At 37.3% G+C, this 24,208-nt stretch overlaps 1 protein-coding gene across 3 annotated transcripts in view; it reads right to left on the bottom strand.

Annotated features, from left to right (window-relative positions):
* cacna2d2a (calcium channel, voltage-dependent, alpha 2/delta subunit 2a) overlaps nucleotides 1–24,208 on the bottom strand; it is a 213,955-nt gene that overhangs the window by 187,479 nt on the left and 2,268 nt on the right. For all 3 annotated transcript variants that reach the window (XM_079884907.1, XM_079884908.1, XM_079884909.1), the window contains exon 2: nucleotides 13,082–13,163. In XM_079884907.1, coding sequence (XP_079741033.1) covers nucleotides 13,082–13,163 — 82 coding nt within the window. The remainder of the gene's footprint in view (nucleotides 1–13,081; nucleotides 13,164–24,208) is intronic.

Raw genomic sequence — 24,208 nt, 5'->3', positions numbered from 1 at the left:
TGACCCCCTTTCGCCTTCAGAACTGCCTTAATTCTACGTGGCATTGATTCAACAAGGTGCTGAAAGCATTCTTTAGAAATGTTGGCCCATATTGATAGGATAGCATCTTGCAGTTGATGGAGATTTGTGGGATGCACATCCAGGGCACGAAGCTCCCGTTCCACCACATCCCAAAGATGCTCTATTGGGTTGAGATCTGGTGACTATGGGGGCCATTTTAGTACAGTGAACTCATTGTCATGTTCAAGAAACCAATTTGAAATGATTCGAGCTTTGTGACATGGTGCATTATCCTGCTGGAAGTAGCCATCAGAGGATGGGTACATGGTGGTCATAAAGGGATGGACATGGTCAGAAACAATGCTCAGGTAGGCCGTGGCATTTAAACGATGCCCAATTGGCACTAAGGGGCCTAAAGTGTGCCAAGAAAACATCCCCCACACCATTACACCACCACCACCAGCCTGCACAGTGGTAACAAGGCATGATGGATCCATGTTCTCATTCTGTTTACGCCAAATTCTGACTCTACCATCTAAATGTCTCAACAGAAATCGAGACTCATCAGACCAGGCAACATTTTTCCAGTCTTCAACTGTCCAATTTTGGTGAGCTTGTGCAAATTGTAGCCTCTTTTTCCTATTTGTAGTGGAGATGAGTGGTACCCGGTGGGGTCTTCTGCTGTTGTAGCCCATCCGCCTCAAGGTTGTGCTTGTTGTGGCTTCACAAATGCTTTGCTGCATACCTCGGTTGTAACGAGTGGTTATTTCAGTCAAAGTTGCTCTTCTATCAGCTTGAATCAGTCGGCCCATTCTCCTCTGACCTCTAGCATCAACAAGGCATTTTCGCCCACAGGACTGCCGCATACTGGATGTTTTTCCCTTTTCACACCATTCTTTGAAAACCCTAGAAATGGTTGTGCGTGAAAATCCCAGTAACTGAGCAGATTGTGAAATACTCAGACCGGCCCGTCCGGCACCAACAACCATGCCACGCTCAAAATTGCTTAAATCACTTTTCTTTCCCATTCAAACATTCAGTTTGGAGTTCAGGAGATTGTCTTGACCAGGACCACACCCCTAAATGCATTGAAGCAACTGCCATGTGATTGGTTGATTAGATAATTGCATTAATGAGAAATTGAACAGGTGTTCCTAATAATCCTTTAGGTGAGTGTATAATGTATCTTGTGAATCTATTGTTTTTCCTTTTCATGTTTGGTATCATTTTAAATGTCTCAGTGCGATTGGTAAAATGGTCTTAAATTCACTGCAATCATTGGTATTATGAGAAAGATTGAAAACTTAGGAGAATCCTGTTGGGTGATGTCTCTTCAAGATATCTCCCCTCTCCCCCAAAACCAGGTGTTACCCCCTGGGGTACATTAATTGACCCAAAACAACTCTAAAAAATATTGGTATAACCCTTTTGTTCTGGTCTGGGTATATAATGGGAAGTGGCAGAGCAGACTTTGGGAATCTGTAACCAGGAAAACCCCCACACAGTGTTTTCCCAAGTCTTACACTCGGAACACACTCACACAACACTGTGTGTCTCTGTCAGGAATGCATTGCTTACTCTTAGAGTCATCTTTGAGTAATTGATGTCATGTATTTATTATTTCTGAATTGGCTTTTAATCATTTACTTGGCATGATAGATTTTTACCTGACAAATAAAATGTTATGTTTGAATTATTCTGCATTTTTCTGAAATCATTATTCCTAGTAGATGAATGTGTAGTCTGGTGTTTCCGCAAATCTCTGTCCAGGATAGATCAAACCGAAGGCACTAATGAATGGAGCATGGGGCACATCATTAAGGAGACCTTCCGATTTCTGACTATCACTGAATTGGCATGTTGCAAGCTCTATTAAAAAAAATGAAACCTTTGTTATGAGTCAGCAGTGAGCGGCCACTTAGGGTAAAATAGTTGCACTGCAACCTCTGACTATTTCAGAACTGGCTAGTTTGTGATCGTGAGCACACATTCGTGGGTCCTTAATAAATGAATAACTGAAAATATGAGATACCCAGAATAATCAAAGATCTAAATGAATTCATAATCAATATTTATGATTATTTTCTAATAAGAAACACGATCTAAATTTGATTATCATTTGAAATTGGAGTCAGATTAAGCGTAGAGCTAAAGTACTATTGTAACTAATTTCTAATAAATTAAGTGAACTTCACTGGAGCGCTGAAAAGACATACACGCATTATCCCTTCACCCAGACCGTTGGACTCTTTACACTGTGTCTCTTCAACTCAGGCCAAAAACAAATTTATTTAACACAACATTTATTTCTACATGCAAGCAAACTGGAGACCACACAATGCAGGAGTGACAAAATGATCACGAAAAAATGTTAACAAGCATCACATTTGTATTTAACTAGAGGCAGATTTCACTGCTAAAAATTTTTTGAAGAACTTAAAATGTTTGAGATGGCATTTAAATCTGAGCAAATCGGAGCACAGTGTCTAAGCACACTGTTGTTCTCTTCTAAAGAGGACACACATTGAGATTACTGGGGTCTCAGGAGAAAAAATCTTAAAGCAGGAGATTTCATCTCCATTTGCTCTCTATGTAATCTCATTGCAGTCTAAGCAAAACAAATGAGATATTAAAGAGATCTCGTTTGTGATTTTACATTCCCATGGGCAATGAGTCAATGTCAACCCTTGCAAACTCAACATAGACAACACACTAGTCTCGGTGGGGGATCAGCGGTGTTCCGTATAAAACCTTGGGTTCTTGACTCAGCCTTAAAGAACCCTTTATGCCCAAAAGGTTCTATATAAGAGGAAATGTCTTAAATGATTGCATAATACTTTCATGTTTAACAGTTTATTTCAATTTTAAATCCATAAAATGAAAACCCCTAAAAGGTTTTAAAAATTAAGCACCTGACAGATCCCTTTAAGGTTCAATATAGAACCTTTTCTTCTAAGAGTGACACACTGATGGGTGAACTTCAGCGGATTTGCTTTAGGGTTTATCACTGAAAGGAAAAAAAAGGGCTGTTGGCATGATTATGATATTATGTGATTATTTTTTTTCTCTCTTTTTGGCTTAAGGCTGAGACAGAGAAAATAGAACAACACATTGATAGTTTAGAGAAAGAAAAATGTCCTATTATTTTCTTTTGAGAGGCAAAAAGAGGGGAGGATGTGTGTGTATTTCTCATAAGTTAGGATGCAGTGATGAAACATGAAATGTCATCGCAGACATTCATAACAATTAAAATTGAAATCCTCAAAAACAGTTTGGGTTAACTGAGTTAAAATGGTAGTCTCCGCCTCAGACGGACCGTTGGCTAAACGTCTGATGCATATGGCACATTTAACTGGATACACTTTTTCAAAGTCGTCGTCTGATTGGTTGAATTCTACAGGATGTCCGGGAGTTGCGTTCTTTAACGGTCCACCTCGAAACAAAGCCGTCATGACGCCAAACCCCCTCGGGGAAGAAGAAAGCTGTTGTGTTTCCAGCTGTGATAATGAGCGCTTACCAGGATCAACTAAACGCTTTGTACACACATATAGTACTGTGTCTTAGGTCCATTAGTATTTTCACCAAAAAAATGGTTTTAAGCCAGTTATTTATATATTTTGCTGTAGAAAAGCAAAATATATAAAATATATAAAATATATATACAAAATATACAAAAATATATACAAAATATATAAAAGCAAAATTTTGTCAGTTGGAAATATCAGTTTACATTTCCAACCATTTATTTTGCCAATAATTGTAAATCCAGTGAGATTTTTGTATGCACAACATTTTGTATGCACATTTTTGTATGCACAGCCGCTATGATCTGATCTCACCATCATCGAGTCTGTCTGGGATTACATGAAGAAAAAGAAAAAAACTGAGACAGACTAAATCCAGAAGAACTATGGCAACGTCTCCAAGATGCTTGAAGAAACCTTCCTGCAAAGCTACCTGAAAAACTATGTGCAAGTGTACCTGGACAAAAGCCGTTTTAAAAGCAAAGTCCTTCTGGATTTAGTCTGGATTTTACTCTTTAGTTTTGTAACATCATAAATATCTTTACTGTTGTTTCTCTTGGAAACATTTTACTGTGTTTACTTTTGATCAATTAAAAAATAATCTTACAGACCCCAAACTTTGACGAACATAAAATGACGAATCATTCAGTTGAATGTGATTTAATGTTAACTTCAGTACTAAGTGCAATTAAATCAGAAACTTAATTAAACCAAACACTGATCAGCGATTATATCTGCAGCCTCTGAAAACACACACAGCCAGAAGAGTGTGAGTGAGTGTATGTATGTGTGTGTGTGTGTGTGTGTGTGTGTGTGTGTGTGTGTGTGTGTGTGTGTGTGTGTGTGTGTGTGTGTGTGTGTGTGTATAAATGGGTGTGTGTGTGTGTGTGTGTGTGTGTGTGTGTGTGTGTGTGTGTGAACAATTCATGTATAACAAATGATTTCAAAGTGCTGCTGTCAGCTGAAGCCTGAAGCCATGATTATAAAGACCACCAAGAACAGATCGCCCACATACATATACACCTGCATCATACAGCTTTAGAATTCAAACCTGTCCAGAGGAAATTATATTTGCTGAGAAGTCGCTCTTTCAGGAGATTTCTTGGAAACGTTTTTAAGTATCAACTTTTTCCTCAGAAGTTTCTCCTAAGTGCCTTTTGAGAAATAGCACAAACCGTTTAATAGTTGTCATACAATAGGAGTATAGAGCTATAAAATGTATAAAATGTGGAAAGCAGTTCAGATTATTTGCATTTTCTTGAAAAAAGTCTTTCTCAGGACAAACATCTGAAACTTAAGCAAAAATGGCAATCAAATTGAATCTTTATCGGCGGGTGCTGGGTGGATTTGCCACATGCTAATCAAATCAATGTTGATGCGTCAAGCTATTATAATCAAGTCACACTCACTCAAGTTTGTGCTTGTGTTTACAAAACCTCAGACTATGTGAGCTGATGTGGTAGACGCTTCAGCAGCACTATAGGTAATGAGCTGAAGGCCTGGGATCTTGGTCAATGGCTAATGTAGGCCTATTTGTTTCTTAAAGCCCCGATATACACAGAGCAAAGTTCATTTAAGGGTAAAAAGCAGTTGGAAATACCTTTGCAGCGTTATACTTTTAATGAACATCCCAATGGTGTCCTAAGAGCGGCATTAATTTGAATATGTGAATATGTAAATGCTTTCCTCTCAATAACAAAATTAACACACAGCAAGGATTACAGCGGTGAGAAAGCAGCAGTTAAGAAAGCATCTGATCAAAGCGATGTGGATATGTTTGCACCAGCTCTGCAATTCAGCACTCCAATAAAATCATGCCAAGTTTATTTATAGAGCACTTTTGCTTTATTAACAGCAGCTTTACAGTATTAAACAAGAAAAAAACAGTGTCAGTGTCGCTTTCCTTTAGAATTACAAATTTAATTTCTACAATAAAGCAGCTCTCTAGTGTGTTCATGTTTTTACTCACGTCTGACCTCAATAACAGAAGAAATCAACCAGAGAAGATTTCAATGTCAAAAAGGCGGTGCCTCAGAGCCACACCTATCTGTTACATAATCGCCACAGTCCAATGGCAGCTTAAAGGTGTTTAACCGGCTGGAGTGAACTTTTTCTGAGTTTTTTGGGTCTGAGTTGTTTGAAATGATCTCGCACCAGTTCATTCTTCATTTTCGCCAGTATGTAATATGTAGTATGTAGTGTTTTGCTAGTATTGCCATGTTCCTGAAACGTCTCAGGTTACGCATCTAACCATGGTTCCCTTTCTAATGGGAATTCGCACTGCGTCCCCTAGAGGACAATTTAGGGGATGCCCCCAGCATGACTGTGTCTGAAGCATGTGTGAAAACACGACAATTAACTTGACATTGGCCGGCGACAGCCTATGACATACTACTGGTGCAACTGTAAGTAACAGAGGCACCAGTAAAACATGTCATACACTTCTTTGTCTAAAGGAGATGTACATAGGAATACCTGAAGCATGGCAAGGAGATGCAGTGTCTATTTCCCTTCTTAGGGAACCATAGTTACACGTGTAATCCAAGTCGTTCCCTTTCGAATGGGAACTCGCACTGCGTCCCCAATAGGACAATTTGGGGAACAAATGCCCACTCTGCCATGCTGAAGAGATTAGTACCTCATTGGCTGACATTAAAGTCAAAGACTCTAAAAGAGTCCCCATCCCTGAGGTACACACCAGCAGCTGTTGTGACTAATTCTCTATGGCCAAAACCCGAGCTGCACACCCTTATCAGAGAAAGACCTGGCTTACACCCTTCCTCCCTAGTCAAAAAAGAAACTCAGCCCACGGGCAGAGCTCAAGGGTTTGGTATTCCTGAGAATATCTTTAAGGAAATATCATCACTGAATGGAGCTCTGAGAATGGAGGCCTCAGCATGATGACTCTCTTAAGTGAGAGGAGGTCTAACTACGTTTCACACTCAGGACAGCTTCCAAGGAGACTCGCCTTGAGCCGAACAACTTAGAACGGCTATCCAGGCGGAGCTCTGGGGAGCGAAGGCCTCGGCAGAATAACTCTCTATAGCAAGAGGAGGCCTAGCAACGCTCCGGTTTAAGTGCAGTAGCCAAGGAGGCTCATAGAGAGCCTAGCAACTTAGCCCCTGGTTTAGCTCATGGGACGGAGGCCTCAGCACTACGTCCTATGCCAGTCAAGGAGGCTACAAAATAGGGCCAGCAGCTTGACACAATATCGGGCGGACCTCAGGGGAGCAGAGGCCTCTAACAGAACGAGAGCCTGTAGCTCAGTAACACTGCCTAGCTGAGCTCTAAGATGGTTTCCCTTATGATCTCCCTGCCTCAGCGTGGAGATCAATGGAAAAACATAAAGCTCACAAAACTACTATAATAATAACTACTAATAAGAATAAGATACAATACATTGAATAGAGGCAGTATTTGAGCCAACAAGAGGTGACCAAAAAAGAAAAAAAAGTTCCTGTTCGACTCCTCCCAGCCGAGGGACCCGAACTGCAGAGTGCAGGCGCTCAACTTTCATCTCTCAAGAGAGAGTCAAGACCAGATGAAATAAATTACTGAAACCGCACAACCCCCTCGAGAGTCATGGCAATCAGATTCAATCTCTCTGAAAGGAATCATACGAGAACAGCCACGAATGCATCGCTATGAGTGCCTTCAACTTCCTCGAGAGCTGAACGCGCAAGTGCAAATACTAATTTCTTCTTACCCGTCTCTTGTAGTCAGTTTTGCGAATGCATCATATCTAGCATATCCAGCCTCTTCGAAGAGTCGAAGACATTCCACCCAAATGCACGTCCCACATCCTTCATGAATAAGGCTGGCGCAAACAGAGCTATACTTTGAGAAATCCTCACAATGCTCGCATTCAGCTCCCTCAAGAACTGAACGGGTAAGCTCCTCACCCATGCCCAAGAAAGCACAATCGTGCATGTTCTCAGATGTCAGAAACAAACAAATGGATCATGAAGACAAATAAGAGGATGACGTGTTTTACAGGAGGTCACAGTCTGCCACCAGCCAATGTCAAGTTCATTGTCGTGTTTCCACACATGCTTCAGACACCGGTCATGCTGGAGGCATTCCCCAAAGTGTCCTCTAGGGGACACAGTGCGAGAACCCATTTAAGGTCTGATATTTAGGTGTTTTCACTATGGTGTGACATTAAATTAAATTAAATAGAATCTATTACATAACATGTGACAAAACACATCATACTGACTGCAGACTTGTGAAGTTGCTGTCTTTCTTTAGGGGACATCAGTAGCAGATCCGGCATTACTAGCTGTGACCCATCAGTTTGAATTATGCATGGTCTCCAGCAGAAAGCAAGCAGAGATCAAAGGTCAAGGAGGTCAGCTTTCTAGCGTCGCTCTAGACAGTTCACTTTACTCCAATATGATTCCTGACTTCATCCTAATTAAGTCATTCAAAACACTAACTTCAGGACAAAGAGAAAGAATGATATCACATCCTGCCTCACTTAGCTTAAGCATGTTTCTTTTACTTTTTACATTTCCATTTATCAATCAGCATGTTACTATTTGTTCTTCTATTTATCAATCCATGTATAGTATTACTACTAGGGCTGCATGATATGTAGAAAAACTGCAACACGCGATAAACTTCTGAGTAATATGACAGCAAAGTGTGATGCGATAACCCTAAAATTAATTTGTCAAATCAGGGGCCATTCACATGTAGATCACTGCAATGGATCAAACGTAACTTTAGGTGAATATATAAATGCTGAACTTCTGTTAACTTGACATAGTATCTTAACGTGATGCTCATTACATGAGACACTGAAAAAAAACATCTCAACAGTCAAAAAAATAGCCTACATCTAGTGCATGTTTATACAGAAAACCCGTTAAAAACAGCTAAGAACGTGTCTTGTATGAACAGACCACAGGAGCAAGTTCTCTGCATTACATCAGTTAACTGAAATCACTGATTAGCAGTTATAATGCAATGCATATTTCAATCATGACAAGCGTATAATGCTAGGTTAATTTGCAATGTATCATACACATTCAAAATATCAAGCAAATATGTGCATATCAATTTTCATCGAAACATCCTTAAAATAAGATAACAAAACTGCACAAGAAAATTGCGTTAACACAACAAAAATCCATAAATATAACAACATTTTGTGAGGTTTATGCTTAAAAGAAATATACATTTATTTCAAGGTATATTCTCTGAAAACAACTTATTATCTGACACAATTTTGCTTATGAAATCAATTTATCTTGTTTTAAGGACGTTCAGATATTATAATGAAAAAAACAAAGCAAAAATAAAACATTTTTGGTGGCATTTGAACAGATTTCACAACATCTGCTTAAGTATTTTTACTTCAGGACAAGCAAATCTAGTTACTTCTTTCTGAATCAGAGAACAGTGTGCATTCAGAGGAACATTCCCTTTCTTGTGACTCATTGCCTATTTCTGTCTTTTACACAAAACACACAACAGTCCAGGTGTCCAAATACCCAACAAACACGCACATCTGGCTTCAGAGGGGAAAAAAGAATTTACCAAGAAACAGATAAACTTAGGACAAGGCATAAAATATGCAGATGACTGGCCCAACATGAGCTGTCATAACCTTGAAGAGGCGCCCAGAGTTGCACACGAGTGTGTTCTATTTATATCCGTGCCACTGAACTGTGTAGTTTGTTAGGGAGTGTGTGTGGGAGTAAAGCTGTACGACTGCTTATCTAACATCCCTGACTAAAGACACAGAGAGAGACAGAAATAGAACCCGAGAAAGAAAGAAAAGGAGTAGCGCTTTCAAGGTCCATTCTATTTAATTTCATGAAGCAAAGTAAATCAAGATGGAAGTGATGCAACTGAAAGGATCATCTATCTCAGGGGTTCCCAAACTCTTTTGTCAGCTGAATCTCTTTAATCTAAATTATTTAGTTGAAATAATTCCATAGCTTACCAGCACATACCCAGCAAAAATGTTTTGTCAAGAAATCTAAAAACGTGCTTTATTTGGAAACATCTAAATTAACTGGGGTTTTTTTGTTACAACATATTATGGCTGAATCAACCTTACAACAATATTTACAACAGTGTTTCTCAAATCGGGTTCCTCTCACGAACAGCCAGGAGGTCTGTGAAAAATTTCAGAATTGCAAACAAAAATCTCACTGTAAAACCATGACAAGCAATATGATCTCCTGTTTCCAGCACCCTGGGTATATATATATGTGTGTGTGTGTGTGTGTGTGTGTGTGTGTGTGTGTGTGTGTGTGTGTGTGTGTGTGTGTGTGTGTGTGTGTGTGTGTACACAAAAAAAATCTGAGAACACATATATATACAATAATGTCTGAGACCACATTTAATTAATTTTTTTAATTCAAATTATGTTTTAATGTAATCTGTAATGAAAAAGAATTGCAATAAACAAAAAAAAATGCATTTTCATGGTCTCATATTTAAATATTTACAAATAATTTCATAAAATGGAATTAAACAGAATAGTGAAACCATCAGAGCGGTATAAAATATATACATTTAAGATACAACCAGTAAAATTATCAATATACTTGTATAAAACGTACTGTGATATCATGTGGCATGGGTTCTTTGTTTAAAATTTGTACTAAACTTTCCATTCATTTTCATTTTTAAAGGAACCAAATTCCCGATTTAAATCTCAAGAGTTTTGGACACTACATTACATATTTACTCAAAAATCAACCAAAAATATTAATAATACAAAAAAAAGGGGGAACTCTGAAGTTCATATTCAGCCAAACCTCTCAAATCATCTCAAAATGACCAAATGTCATCAGATTATATCACTATCATACATCATTATCATTCTATCACTACTCCTAACCATGTTTATGGGTTTATCTAAGCAGAATAACATCTGCTACCAGACTTTACCTTCTGGTTAAGTATTAATGTTCAGCTTGTGTTAAGATAGTGATCTTTCTGACTTGTTCTTTTTCCCCAAATATTTCCAACACACCAATTTTTCAAGCAAAATATCCAAATATATATTCAAGATTGTTGCACGCTGAATGCGGCCAGTCCATTCTATTTACTTCCTCAAAAATAACTTTGAGAAGCTAAAAAAATGCTTAGAATTCATTTGCAAGACTTTTTTTTCATAAAGGCTGGGAAAAGAATATCGGAATAAACTGGGCATGAAAAGGGAAGAGAGAGTGACGAAGGAAAGCAATCTTGTTAGCGGGCCGCCGTAGCCCAGGGAAGATTTCTATCAGACGCACATATAGGGAGAGGCATCCATTTAGAAAATGGCTTTTTCTGCACATGCTGGGCCATTTAGCACTCCCTGTGACGACTCCTGTTTGGGCCGGAGATAAATGCGCTTTCACAGACTCACTGCACACACACACTCAGACCACAGACTCAGCAACCTCCGGCTACCGAGAGTGCAAACACAGACTTGCATGCATTCAGTGTCCCAAACTGATTTTCTAAAACACAAACACACACACACACACATGGATGGACAAATTAAAATATACTTTCCAAAAACTGAGAATGTTCATCCTCCCAATCTCTAACTCTGCTGTTTATCCCAGCAATATATATATTTAATGCAAACAAACAAAAACTCCCACAGCTTGGAAATGGAAATAGCCAGAGATACATGATTAACTTTAAATAATTTATTATTAAAGTAAAGTATAGAATATTGAAATAAATATTTAAAAGTGCTATATATATACACACACCTAAAGGATTATTAGGAACACCATACTAATACTGTGTTTGACCCCCTTTCGCCTTCAGAACTGCCTTAATTCTACATGGCATTGATTCAACAAGGTGCTGAAAGCATTCTTTAGAAATGTTGGCCCATATTGATAGGATAGCATCTTGCAGTTGATGGAGATTTGTGGGATGCACATCCAGGGCACGAAGCTCCCGTTCCACCACATCCCAAAGATGCTCTATTGGGTTGAGATCTGGTGACTGTGGGGGCCATTTTAGTACAGTGAACTCATTGTCATGTTCAAGAAACCAATTTGAAATGATTCGAGCTTTGTGACATGGTGCATTATCCTGCTGGAAGTAGCCATCAGAGGATGGGTACATGGTGGTCATAAAGGGATGGACATGGTCAGAAACAATGCTCAGGTAGGCCGTGGCATTTAAACGATGCCCAATTGGCACTAAGGGGCCTAAAGTGTGCCAAGAAAACATCCCCCACACCATTACACCACCACCACCAGCCTGCACAGTGGTAACAAGGCATGATGGATCCATGTTCTCATTCTGTTTACGCCAAATTCTGACTCTACCATCTGAATGTCTCAACAGAAATGGAGACTCATCAGACCAGGCAACATTTTTCCAGTCTTCAACTGTCCAATTTTGGTGAGCTCGTGCAAATTGTAGCCTCTTTTTCCTATTTGTAGTGGAGATGAGTGGTACCCGGTGGGGTCTTCTGCTGTTGTAGCCCATCCTCCTCAAGGTTGTGCGTGTTGTGGCTTCACAAATGCTTTGCTGCATACCTCGGTTGCAACGAGTGGTTATTTCAGTCAAAGTTGCTCTTCTATCAGCTTGAATCAGTCGGCCCATTCTCCTCTGACCTCTAGCATCAACAAGGCATTTTCGCCCACAGGACTGCCGCATACAGGATGTTTTTCCCTTTTCACAACATTCTTTGTAAACCCTAGAAATGGTTGTGAGTGAAAATCCCAGTAACTGAGCAGATTGTGAAATACTCAGACCGGCCCGTCTGGCACCAACAACCATGCCACGCTCAAAATTGTTTAAATCACCTTTCTTTCCCATTCTGACATTCAGTTTGGAGTTCAGGAGATTGTCTTGACCAGGACCACACCCCTAAATGCATTGAAGCAACTGCCATGTGATTGGTTGATTAGATAATTGCATTAATGAGAAATTGAACAGGTGTTCCTAATAATCCTTTAGGTGAGTGTATATAGTGCCAAAATATATTATATCATTTTTTTATTTATATTATTTTATTTTTTATTCTACTCATCACTAAACTTATGAACATACTGTAATTTGTTCAAAAATTGCATCAAATACAAAAATGCCTTTTCATGGTCTCACAATATTTAAAATATTAAGAAATTGTGTTATGCCATTTAACAAAATATACAGAATAGTCATTTAACTAGTGAAACATTCATGTGAAATATTCAATATGAAATATACAGTATATGTCAAGCTTTCAGAAACTACCGTAAAATTATTGCTTAGTGCCCAAGACCACTGTCAACAGAAAATTATTGTTATTGTAAATGTCTACACACAAAAAAAACACTGCTATTATTGTAATCATCTTATGCAACCACTGTTATCATAACATCATAAACAAGTTAAAGCTTCTTCCTAAGGCACCACAACAAAGATAAACAATACAGTGTGATTATTATGGTCACTTCCACACTGCTGTACGGAAGAGAGATGCCCTTGCCCTAACTCTGTAACTCCAGAATTTCTTTATATTATAGAATATTATATAACTAGATATTATATAACTAGATTTGTAGTATGGTCTAACAGGTTAAAGATGTTCAACTTACTCCCTTCATTTGTTGGCCTCCGGTGACCAGCTGCAGAACCTTCTCCAGTTCCTTCTCTATACGACCGGCCCAGTGCATCATCCTGTTACACACACAGACAGCATTGGTTAACAGCAATGCAAATCAATCACCATCACATAACGACTAAATCCCAATTCATTTTTTTTTTTTTTTTTTTTTTTTTTATATATATAAAAGCTTGGACAATGTTACAAAAACACTAGCATTTTGTCATAACATAAAATTTTTTTATAAATTAGGGCAGTCAAAGACTAAAAGTCAAAGACATTTAATCAAAACAGATGGATAAAGACTGAAATAACAGCAGAATTTTTAGGAGTTATTAGCATTTGAGTGTGATTCTGCACCAGAAAGCTGACAGTCTGTTTCACACTGCAGAGGCGATCATGAATTACAATTAATATAATTGCTTTTATTTTGACTGTGACCTTGTGACCTTGAATGTCACGGGTGCCGTCAATCTTGCACTTATGAATCTCCCAAGGGTATAAAAAAAATGATAATAATAATAATAGTAGTAAAGGCTTCCAAATGACAACTTTAAAGACTTAAATGAAACCAAAATTGGAGTTTGTGGCTTTTCCTGCACATCTATTAGCCTTGAGGTCATATAATGCACTCCAACATCTAGTTTTAAGAGGAAATATGTCAGCACATTAAAAAAAAGACAGTGTGACATTTCTTAAAAAGCGTTATTATCTGCTAGAGCACATCCGCAGTCATGAGGTGTTTTAACATTCAGTGTTTGGGAAACAGATGGAGAACATTACAGGGGAATTTCAGCAGTGTCACACAAACCCTATAACAGCTTTATCTGCTGGCGCCTAATGGTCAGAGATTTGCAACCGCGGCCCGGGGTCAGAAATAACCCTTATCTGTGTTACACAGCCTAGAATAGCCCCCAAAGAAATCCTGTGTGTGTGTGCAAGTGTGTGTGTGTGTGTTTCTGACTGAGCAGTCTTATTTACTTGATAAGAATGACTGAACCCAGCTATTCTATTAGCATTTAATAATACAATGTTTAAAAATAAATATATTATTTCTTAAGAGAGTGTGTGTTTCCTCTGAACTCTTCTATAAGTTTTTCTGTTTTTCCAGCATTTAGTTAACTCCAGAAAAAGTTATTGCGTGACTTCCGAAGAGCTAAACTATTTACTATTTATCTCTTTTTTTTTTGCAGCTTTAAAGGCCCAGTCATCATTCACATTGATTAACAAGATTAACCAGTATATTATTTAAAAAATGAGGACTGTGAATCTGTGGGTAGACAGCGAATCGATTCGATTCACGAGGTTTTAGATTCAATAGAATTTTTGCAAATTCAGAACGATTCACATTAAAATTCAAATAATTTGATTCGATTCTGCATTTTTTATAAGCATTCATAGGATTATTTAAAGGTCCCATATTGTGCACCTTTCTGAAATTTCATTTTAGGTTTTGATGTCCTTAAGAGTATATATTTGCGGTATAAGTACCAAAAAACATCTCAATTTATTTGTACAGCTCCTTTCTCAGAAGCTCTGCCAAGAACAGGTCGATTTTGGCCTGTCTACTTAATATTCATGAGCCTCTCTTCTGATTGGCCGGTTGTTTTCTGAGTGACCCACCATTGGTGGGGGTGATGACTGATGGCGGTGATTGAGTAGTTCTGACATCACATTTATACATAAGTCACAACGGCTTGTGAAAAGGCACAGCTACTTTAAGCAGGCTGTGTGCATCTGTGGATCGACTGTTTTGAAACTTATATGGTAGTTTCATAGTCCCTAGACCTCTGTTATCATGAAAAAAGGCAGGAAATTTCAGTTTTGACAATATGGGACCTTTAAATGCTTCCCCCAAAGTGTCTTAGTCAGGATGTGAATTACACTGAGGCCTTCAGGGGGTCAGAGAGTGTGTGTGTGTGTGGGGGGGGGGGGGGTTACTACTAATATTTTGTAGTGCGTGTCTATAAAGGAGTCAGTGACGGCGCACAACGTCACCATTAATTCGCACGTGTAGTAATTTAAAGCTTATTTATATCAAAGCACTGAATTGCTTTCGAGTCACAATTAATTCGTTTCTCAGCATTTAATACCGATTATTGACCGAAATCAATGATTTACGATTCAAAAATACATGTTTCAAGACCGACGCATATGCTTTGGAATGACATGAGCACGAGTAAATGATGACAGAATCTTTATTTTGGGGTGAACTATCACTTTAAGAAAGTAAACAGGCTCAATTACGACTTTAATCACTACCCTTCTAAACTCTCATCCTGTCTCTCTCTCTGGCAGTGGGCTGGTCGGCTGTTGGCAGGTAAGAGTGGATGTTTAAGGAGCCGAATGATAAAGAAAGCCCGGTTCTGACAGAAATGCCTCCCTAAGCAGCAGCAACACTTGCTAACTGGGCCAAACCTGAATGAAGCGATCAAACGTCCGGAGATCAGAGCTGTATATCTGCCTGCAGCTCTTAAAGCTCTTAACACAATGAGATTCAGCAGAAGAGAGATGGATAGAGAGTGGAAGGTAAGAAAATGCTGTCTTAGGCCAGGAACGTTCTGTACACATACACAGACGTGAAGCTGCTCAGGCAATTGCACTGCAAGTTTGCAGCTTGTCGTAGGGATAGTGCAGTCTAAAATAAAACTTCTGTCATCATTTACTCGCCCTCATGTTGTTCCAAACCTGTATGTCTTTATTTATTTCATGGAACATGAAAGTGTGCTGCCATTTTAAATTCTATAAACTTGACATTGACACTGACATAAAAAGTACTGTGTACAATGTCAGCACTATAATCTAAGAAGTCATATGATTGTGTGAAAGTCTTGCTCGACAGTTGTGGCCACCATTCACTTTTAACAAAACTGACTGATATTAGAAACATATTAAATGTAAAATAATAATAATCATAAAATGTAATTAAATGCAAATAATAATAAATAAAATAATAATAATAATAATAATAATAATAAATAAATAAATAAATAAATAAAATAAATAAAATAAATAAAATAAAATAAAATAAAATAAAATAAAATAAAATAAAATAAAATAAAATCTGGAATGGTAATGCTTGTTCTTTCCAACTGTGCAAGAGTTGACAAGGGAGCAAAAAGAATCGAGGTAATAATAATTAAATCCTTACTCAGGTATGTTTGGCACTTTGGACTTTGCAAAAGCAGGTTCATTTTAAAAAAATATTTATGCGACCTTGTAATTTTATAAAATACAATTTTTTACATTTTAAAAATATAAAATACCTTGGCGTATCTACACAAATCCGTGAGTATATTATTTCCTTTTTGGAAAGAACAAGAGCTGTTATTCCAGTGGAAAATAGAAATTAAAGACTGTTGACCAAACACTGAGTCTCATTTTTTGGCACACAAAATTAGATGTAAAAAGCACCAAAAAAATGTGTATCGAGCAAAATGTTTTCAAACACAAAAGAAAAAAGTTTTTTTTTTAAACTCGAAAAAAAAAAAAAATTATTATTATTATTATTTGGTAACCTGAAAGTAAAACCTATATTTTAAAAAAAATAAACTAAATTGAGCAATTATGTTATGAACTGCAGTCTGAACTTTCCGGAACAATGATGCATTAAATTAAGAATTGATAGAAGCATTAACGTATGTATGTTTCAGAGTTCAGATCTAAGACAAAAATATTGATAAATAAGCAAAAACATTAACATACGTATGTTTCAGAGTTCAGATCTAAGACAAAAGTAATTGATAAATAAGCAAAAACATTAACATACGTATGTTTCAGATTTCAGATCTAAGACAAAAGTAATTGATACATAAGCAAAAACACACCCACCTATACGCAAATACACAATTAATGGACTGACTTTTCTAAAACACACATGCACATATTCACACTAAAAGCTTTGGGGGCTTTTAGCACCTGCATCTCAACGTACACTGAGCTGGGTGAAGAGCACTAAGAAACATAGACTAAGACCAAATTAATGGCATGTATAAACGCAATCGTAACTTCATTCAATATTGAGTAAATCACCTGCAAATAGTCCAAAGCTTTCATAGTGCTGAGATTTCAGATATTTACTCTCTAGTACAGCTGTTTCACTGCAAATCTAAAAACAGCCAGTAACAACACACCCCTCTGCATCATCTATCTCCACCATCGGCAGAGAGACATGGTCATTTGTCATTTAAAGATAACACAGAAAAAGAAATGCCATCATGAAATGTCAGCTTCATTTGAATGACAAGGATGAGAAGATTAGCAGGAGAATGCGTCACATTGGCCAACCCTCTATGGACACACGAGTCGCCATTGGATAGTACATTTTTTATTTTACTTGCCAGATCTTTTACATGCAAGAACAATGCATATGAAAAAAGATCTACATAAATATAATACAAAAAAGAGTGTAAAGAGTGTTGTAAAGAGTGATAACATTGCACAGCGTTTACTAAAGTGTGGCGGTTTAGTAAAGTGTGGTTCCTCCGCGTCTAGTAAATGAAGCAAGGGTGTAGAGTTACACTGAAGCTATTTTAAGGCATGAAAAAAAGAATTCACAGGAAAAAAGGTTTAAATATGTAATTTTGGTGATCAAAGATGAGTTTTAAGGGATAAAATGATTGACTACAGGGGGACTTTAACATTAAAAACAGACAGCAGCAGGAATATTAGGCTGACGTCACTTTAAGATATAATGCATGGATCCATACTGATACTGTACACATGCTTTTTCTCTCTCAACTGTAGGATACTACTCTAGGATACTCCCCAAGATGGGCATTTGGCATAATTTTGAGTGAAATGTACGCACTCAAAACTTCTCACAGCGCACGCGAGTTATCTTTTGCGGAGGGTTTTTCGCGCTTTGTTTAAAATGGCAAGGCTTAAAAACACGTGCAAATGATTCACTTTCATGAGGACGCAGCACTGGTCAGATTGGGACAGCGTCGAATCTCTTTACGTGGCATATGTAAGCCTCTCTTTCTCTAACGTTGAGTGTGTGTGTGTGTGTGAGAGAAAATGAGGGCGCTCTCAGCCAAGCGAAGGTGCGTAAAGTTCAGCAGGCAATGAAATTATGTCTGCGCTAAACTGATTTTTTTTTTGCCTCTAACTCAAATCACAGATGACTGAAATCGTACAAATTTTCTAATTAAAGACATTTTTTAGTCGCCCAACGTGAAATTTGGCCGCATTTGCAAATGATTTACTCGCATTGTAGAGGGTTGTTGGCAACAATAAAACACACTTCTCCACAAATCCACAACTGCCATCTAATGCGACTATATTTCATCTAATGCTGCAATTTCATCACTATTTTCTATATAAGTGACGTCTAACCATGTTTTGTAAGATATAATATTTTAAACAAAGTATATATAGTACACAGTTATATAAGTTAATCCTGTCAGATATGAACAGCAAACTGAGGCTCCAATTCACACGGACTGACCAAAATCGGACAATAGAAGATTGGAAAAATGTTTCCTGGTCTGATGAGTCTGGATTTCTGCTGTGACATTGAGATGAGGGTCAGAATTTGGCGTAAACAACATGAAAGCATGGATCATCCAGCCTTGTATCAACGGTTCAGGCGGCTAGTGGTGTAAGGGATATTTTCTTGGCACACTTTGGGCCCTTTACTGAGCATATTTAAATGCTACAGCCGACCTGAGTGTTCTTGCTAACCATGTCCATCCCTTTATGACCACAGTGTTCTCATCTTCTGATGGATACTTCCAGCAGGATAGTATGTCACAAAGCTCAGATCATCTCAATCTGGTTTCTTGAACATGACAGTGAGTTCACTAAACTCAAACGGCCTCCACAGTCACCAGATCTCAGTCTAATACAGCAGCTTTGGGATGTGCTGGAACGGGAGATTTGTATCATGGATGAGCAGCCGACAAATCTGCTGAATCTGCGTGATGCTCTCATGACAATATGGACCAAAATCTCTGAGGAACGTTTTCAGCACCTTGTTGAATCCATGCCACGAAGAATTAAGGCAGTTCTGAAGGCAAAAGGGGGTCTAACCCAGTTCTAGCAAAGTGTACCTAATAAAGTGGCCGGTGTGAGTGAAGAAAAGGTCAATAAAATAGATTCGATAAAAAAAGTCGATAAAAAAGTTGATAAAATAACTTGAAAGCAATAGATAAAAGGTGTGCCAATGCATGCACTGTAAAAGTATGTACTTATAGTAAAGGGTGTGCTCACATCCATAACCCTAACTCTATGAGCTATGGTAATAGTGATAGTGAGGAAACAAGCAGCAGTTACCTCTACTCAATTCAATTTGCAGGCTACTTTGGTTTAGTGTCACGTTACAAAATATCCATTAGAGGTAGATTCAGTTAAGTTAAATGTCATTTGGCAGCTGAGATTCAATTCTCTCAAGCTCCCTTTAAAGGGAAGTCGATTCACTCTGTGGCCATCTGAACACCACCAGACCACTCTTTTGGGCAAAAACAAATCTGCAAAATGGTTTGCAAAGATTTGACCTTAAAATCATGTCAAATCACAAATAAAATCTAATAATGGCATCATTAGCTTTAGATTTTCCCATATGCCAACCTGAAGTTGGCTCGACCTTTTACAGTTTTACAGTTAAATAAAAACGAATATAGCTTGCGGGACTTACAGAAGCATAGAAGAAGGACATCGATGGACATTGATAGTTTACTAAAAAGAAAGATTTTTTGAACAACTCACAGTAACTGTGTCCGCCGTCATTTTGTCAGTCAAAAATAGTCGATCTCCGACTGTGAATGAACTGACTCTGAATTTTAGTATTGTTTCTTATATGAGGATCCTTTTTCAAATACAAGGTCAATATTGATTTTCACTAACGACAAAACAACAAATTATCCATGAATTTATATGGAACTAAGCTTTAGGAGCTTTCCATCTTTACTCTCCTCCCTGTTACGTTGCATTCGGAGATCGACTATTTTTGACTGTCAAAATGCCGGCGGACACAGTTTCAGTGAGTTGTTCAAAATCTTTCTTTTTAGTAAACTCTGTGTACACAAACAATGTTCTCAATGCTGGAGTTCATGTGTAGAGCCTTCTTAGAGTTTTAAAAATAGTGATTTTTGGTGCTATCATAGAAGTGCCCCAAGCTCTCCCATTCAAAAGGCATTTTGACCGAAAACAAAAATACGGTCAAACTTAAAAGTGGCGTTTCCATTCTAATTATGCTTTTAAACGAAAGTTTGCCTCGGGTAGATTAACAAAAAGACCCTAGATTGTATTTTGGCAAGAGTTACCCTTTAAAATCATGTCAAATCACAAATAAAATCTAATAATGGGCATCATTATCTTTAGATTTTCCCATATGCCAACCTGAAGTTGGCTGGACCTTTTAAAGTTTTACAGTTAAGTAAAAACGAATATGGCTTGCGGGACTTACAGCAGCATAGAAGATGAAGGACATCGATGGACACTAATGGAGGATGGATATTGTATATGGAATTATTAGTGGCTCGATGTCATTGTGCAAAAGAAAAAAGATAAAAAATAAAAAAAAATCCCAATAACATGTGGCTGACTTTAAATGACGGAATTAAGTTTGTTTCTTTGAGGGTTTATTATTATTATTTCTCCTTTGTGTACTATTGGGTTTAGGGTGGGTAAGAGTGTTTGGAAGGTATGTTGTATGCTATTGTGAAGTTTATGTTATGTGTGTGTGTGCATGGAGAAGTTTTGTGTTTGTGTATGTGTATGTGGTGTATGTATATGGTTTTAAATTTAAAATGAATAAATAGTTAATAAAAAAAGCTTTTCCCATATGCATTTTTTGACGGGTGACCCGTCTCTGACTCACTGTACTGCTTCCTCTCACGTTTCATGCTTTTCAAACATAATTAACCGAACTAAGCCAAACTCTGTTATTATAAGTGCTATGACCTTAGAAACCCTCAATGCGAATACAAGCGGCTGAGCCGCTGCAGAGGGAGTTTCCTGTAATCTATTGATCAGATACTGACAGATACACAGGAACTGAAAAAAAAAGAAACGAGACTGAGCGTGTTTAGATTACACAGTAATGAAAGATCTAGACAGAGATGATAGTAAATGGTTTGTGGGGACGAAGACGCTGCTGAAGGAAACATGTCAACCAAGAAAAGGTCACAGAGGGAGAAATAACGGTTTTCAGAGTGAGGGATGTTTTCTCAGGGAGAACTGATGCTAACTGCTAATGACAAGACCTCCAGCATGAACAGGAATCCAGAATGCTTGCTCTTTTATACTCACACAGGCCATAAAATGTGCCAGGTCATACTGTTTATCTCTCCATCATACAAACGCCTTTATTTAGTGCCTGGTCAGTATATGTACAAGTAGATTTTTTACCAAATACAACATTTTATGTCCATAATGTATTTGTAAATGTTAAAATGAACATTAACTAAGATTAATAAATGCTGTATTGTTATGTATGAAATATTGTTCATTCTTTTCATTCATGTTAAATAAAGTAGTTAATTCATTATTAACTAATGACATTATTAACTAGTAACACCCACTCCTCTACCCCTAAACACAACACTCATTTTCTGTATTTTTACATTTAAAAAAAAGAGAAAAACATAATTTAGTATGATTTACAAGATGTTTTTTCCTCATGGGGACCAAAAATGTACCCACAAGTTCAAAAATTTCAGGTTCTACTATCTATGTGGGGTCATTTGTGTGTGTGTATATATTATATTATATTATATATATATATATATATATATACACACACATATACCACATATATAATATTGTTTATGTCATGAACAAAAACACGCTTACAATTTTTAAATAATTTTAACTGATGCTTTCAGTACACAAGCCATCAGTGTCATCTAAGTTAGCTGGTAATAATGTTACTCTCACACTAGCTCACCTCCCAACTCTATTACTTTTCACAACTTCTCTTTTTAAATCGCTGTTTTTTAAAGTTGCCTGACTAACCAGCCTGAATATCCCTGGTTAAATGCCACAAAACCAGTAGTAAAGTATCTAGAGAGGTGCTCATTCAAAGCCAAGTTTCAGATTCACTGCACATGTAACAGAAAAGCAGATTAAGAATAGCAAAATATCCCAAAACTGGTGCCTAAAGCATGTTAGATGGGACGTAATCCTCACATTACCTCCATAACAGATGCTATTGGTTATGTTATTGTGTTCAGTGTCATTTATAACATGATATCCATATCCAAAATGAAACTTTAGTGCCTACTAGTTCTTGTCTGAGAGTCATATACTGATCCTGGTACAGTAGTAAACAAACCCAGCCTACACAAACTCTACAAATGATCTACAATCATTTCATAATGGAAAACAAAAATACTTTTTGTTTTTGGGTGACATTTCGTCCTTACAGTCTTGAAAAAGTTTGGTTTGTGTATTTGTATTTGTATGTTTGCTTTTCATTGAAAACCCCCTGAAATTCCCTCTCTTCACCGCACTACCACTTCGACTAGCATACATGTAAATGTGTTTGAACAGTGACATTTCAGCACCATGGAGAGCGCACTACAAAACTTCAACCGAGACCAAGTATTTTTAGACTATTTGAAATATTATATAAAAAAATATTTTTGTCTGTACACAGCTTACAGTTCAAACTATTTTTTTACTGCTACACCACTTTCTAATTTTAATTCCATGTTGTGCTTAATCCTTAATAACTTAATACTACTAAAGCATAATTACTGATATTTTTATAACATAAATAAATAGATAATTAATATAATACAATTATATATAATACATTTTAAAAATATATAATACGAATTAGGATTATGACTTAATAAAATATTATTATCAATAATACTATCAATAAAGATATGTGGAAATTCAGAATTTATGAACTGAATCCTAATTTCAATGCATGAATTGGAATTTGAATTGAACTGGCCACACCCCCACAGGAAGTTGATTTGGCATGACAGGAAGAGGAATCTACTGAATGGAATACAAAGAAATTCAAGTTTTGAGATGACTAATTTAGACAAAGTATGGCTATTTATTCCCCGGATCCTATTAGCTACCTTATAAATAGAATTGAAATAATATAAAAGGCATTCTCGTTTTTAAAAAAGTTAACATTTAAAAGGTAAGGCGCAATCATGTCTTTTGTCAGTGAGCTCAAAATAAAAGGAAAAAAACGTATGAAAGAAAAGCGGAGACTCGGTTTGTGTCACTAAGAAGAGGTTACTTTCCTCTCTAAATTAATAATTTAAATGCTGAGTCATTTAGCCATTAACTAGCATGACTGGAGGTAATTGTTCCCAAAAGAGCGCATGCCCCTCACTCGTACACTGCGTCATCCTGATGCAAATCTGTAATACAAAACACCCTTCAATGTTATCAGTAAGGAGAATTTTGTGTTGACCTGTGAATGACAATCTCAGTCGCTGCTGTTTATAAATCAAACCCAAAATTTTTAATGACAATTAAGCTCTGTTTCAAAACCTAGTAAGCTGCCTCACTGTCTAGCTGCCTTATAAGGAAGCAAAGGAACTTCATACGTGGCAGATTGATACGCTTTAGGCAGCAACATGTTAATTATATGAACTTTTTTATAATGAATGAACTATGTTTACAATCAGGAAGTGTGCATATGATGCCTTAAAATGCTGGCAGCGCACTAGGCATTGGAACAAAGCAACATGGCAGCCTCCTCCGTCCATACCACTCAGAAGCGTGACTGAAAGATTTGAAACGAGGACACACCATTCCTTGTCTATCGTCACCAATTTACGAATATCAGACTGAAACAATGAAAGCAATAAGATAAACGTAAGCATGCTTGATCATTGCTATGACTTCGTTTTGGTTATTGATTGAATTTCTTGCTTTTGTTAAATCCTTCTCTATAGTGGTCATGCTTGCTTACTGACTGGCTTTGGTAAAGAGGGGAAGGCCTTGAGGCTCAAAGCGCTGTGTAAAATAAGCGTTGCAAATCTCTGTGACTACAGGCTACAACACCGCAAACAGAAAAACACAAACAGAGAGAGCGAAAGATAGTCCATTTCACCGTATTATGAAGAAGATTATCAGTTATTAACCATACAAGAGTTGAAAACCAGCCTAATGTATTATTTAGCTCTAATACTATCCAGACATG

Source organism: Squalius cephalus, assembly GCF_949319135.1.
Source record: "Squalius cephalus genome assembly, chromosome: 10".
Lineage (NCBI taxonomy): Eukaryota > Metazoa > Chordata > Actinopteri > Cypriniformes > Leuciscidae > Squalius > Squalius cephalus.
The sequence above is the reverse complement of the archived record's forward strand: the minus strand, read 5'-3'. Positions and strand labels throughout refer to the sequence as shown.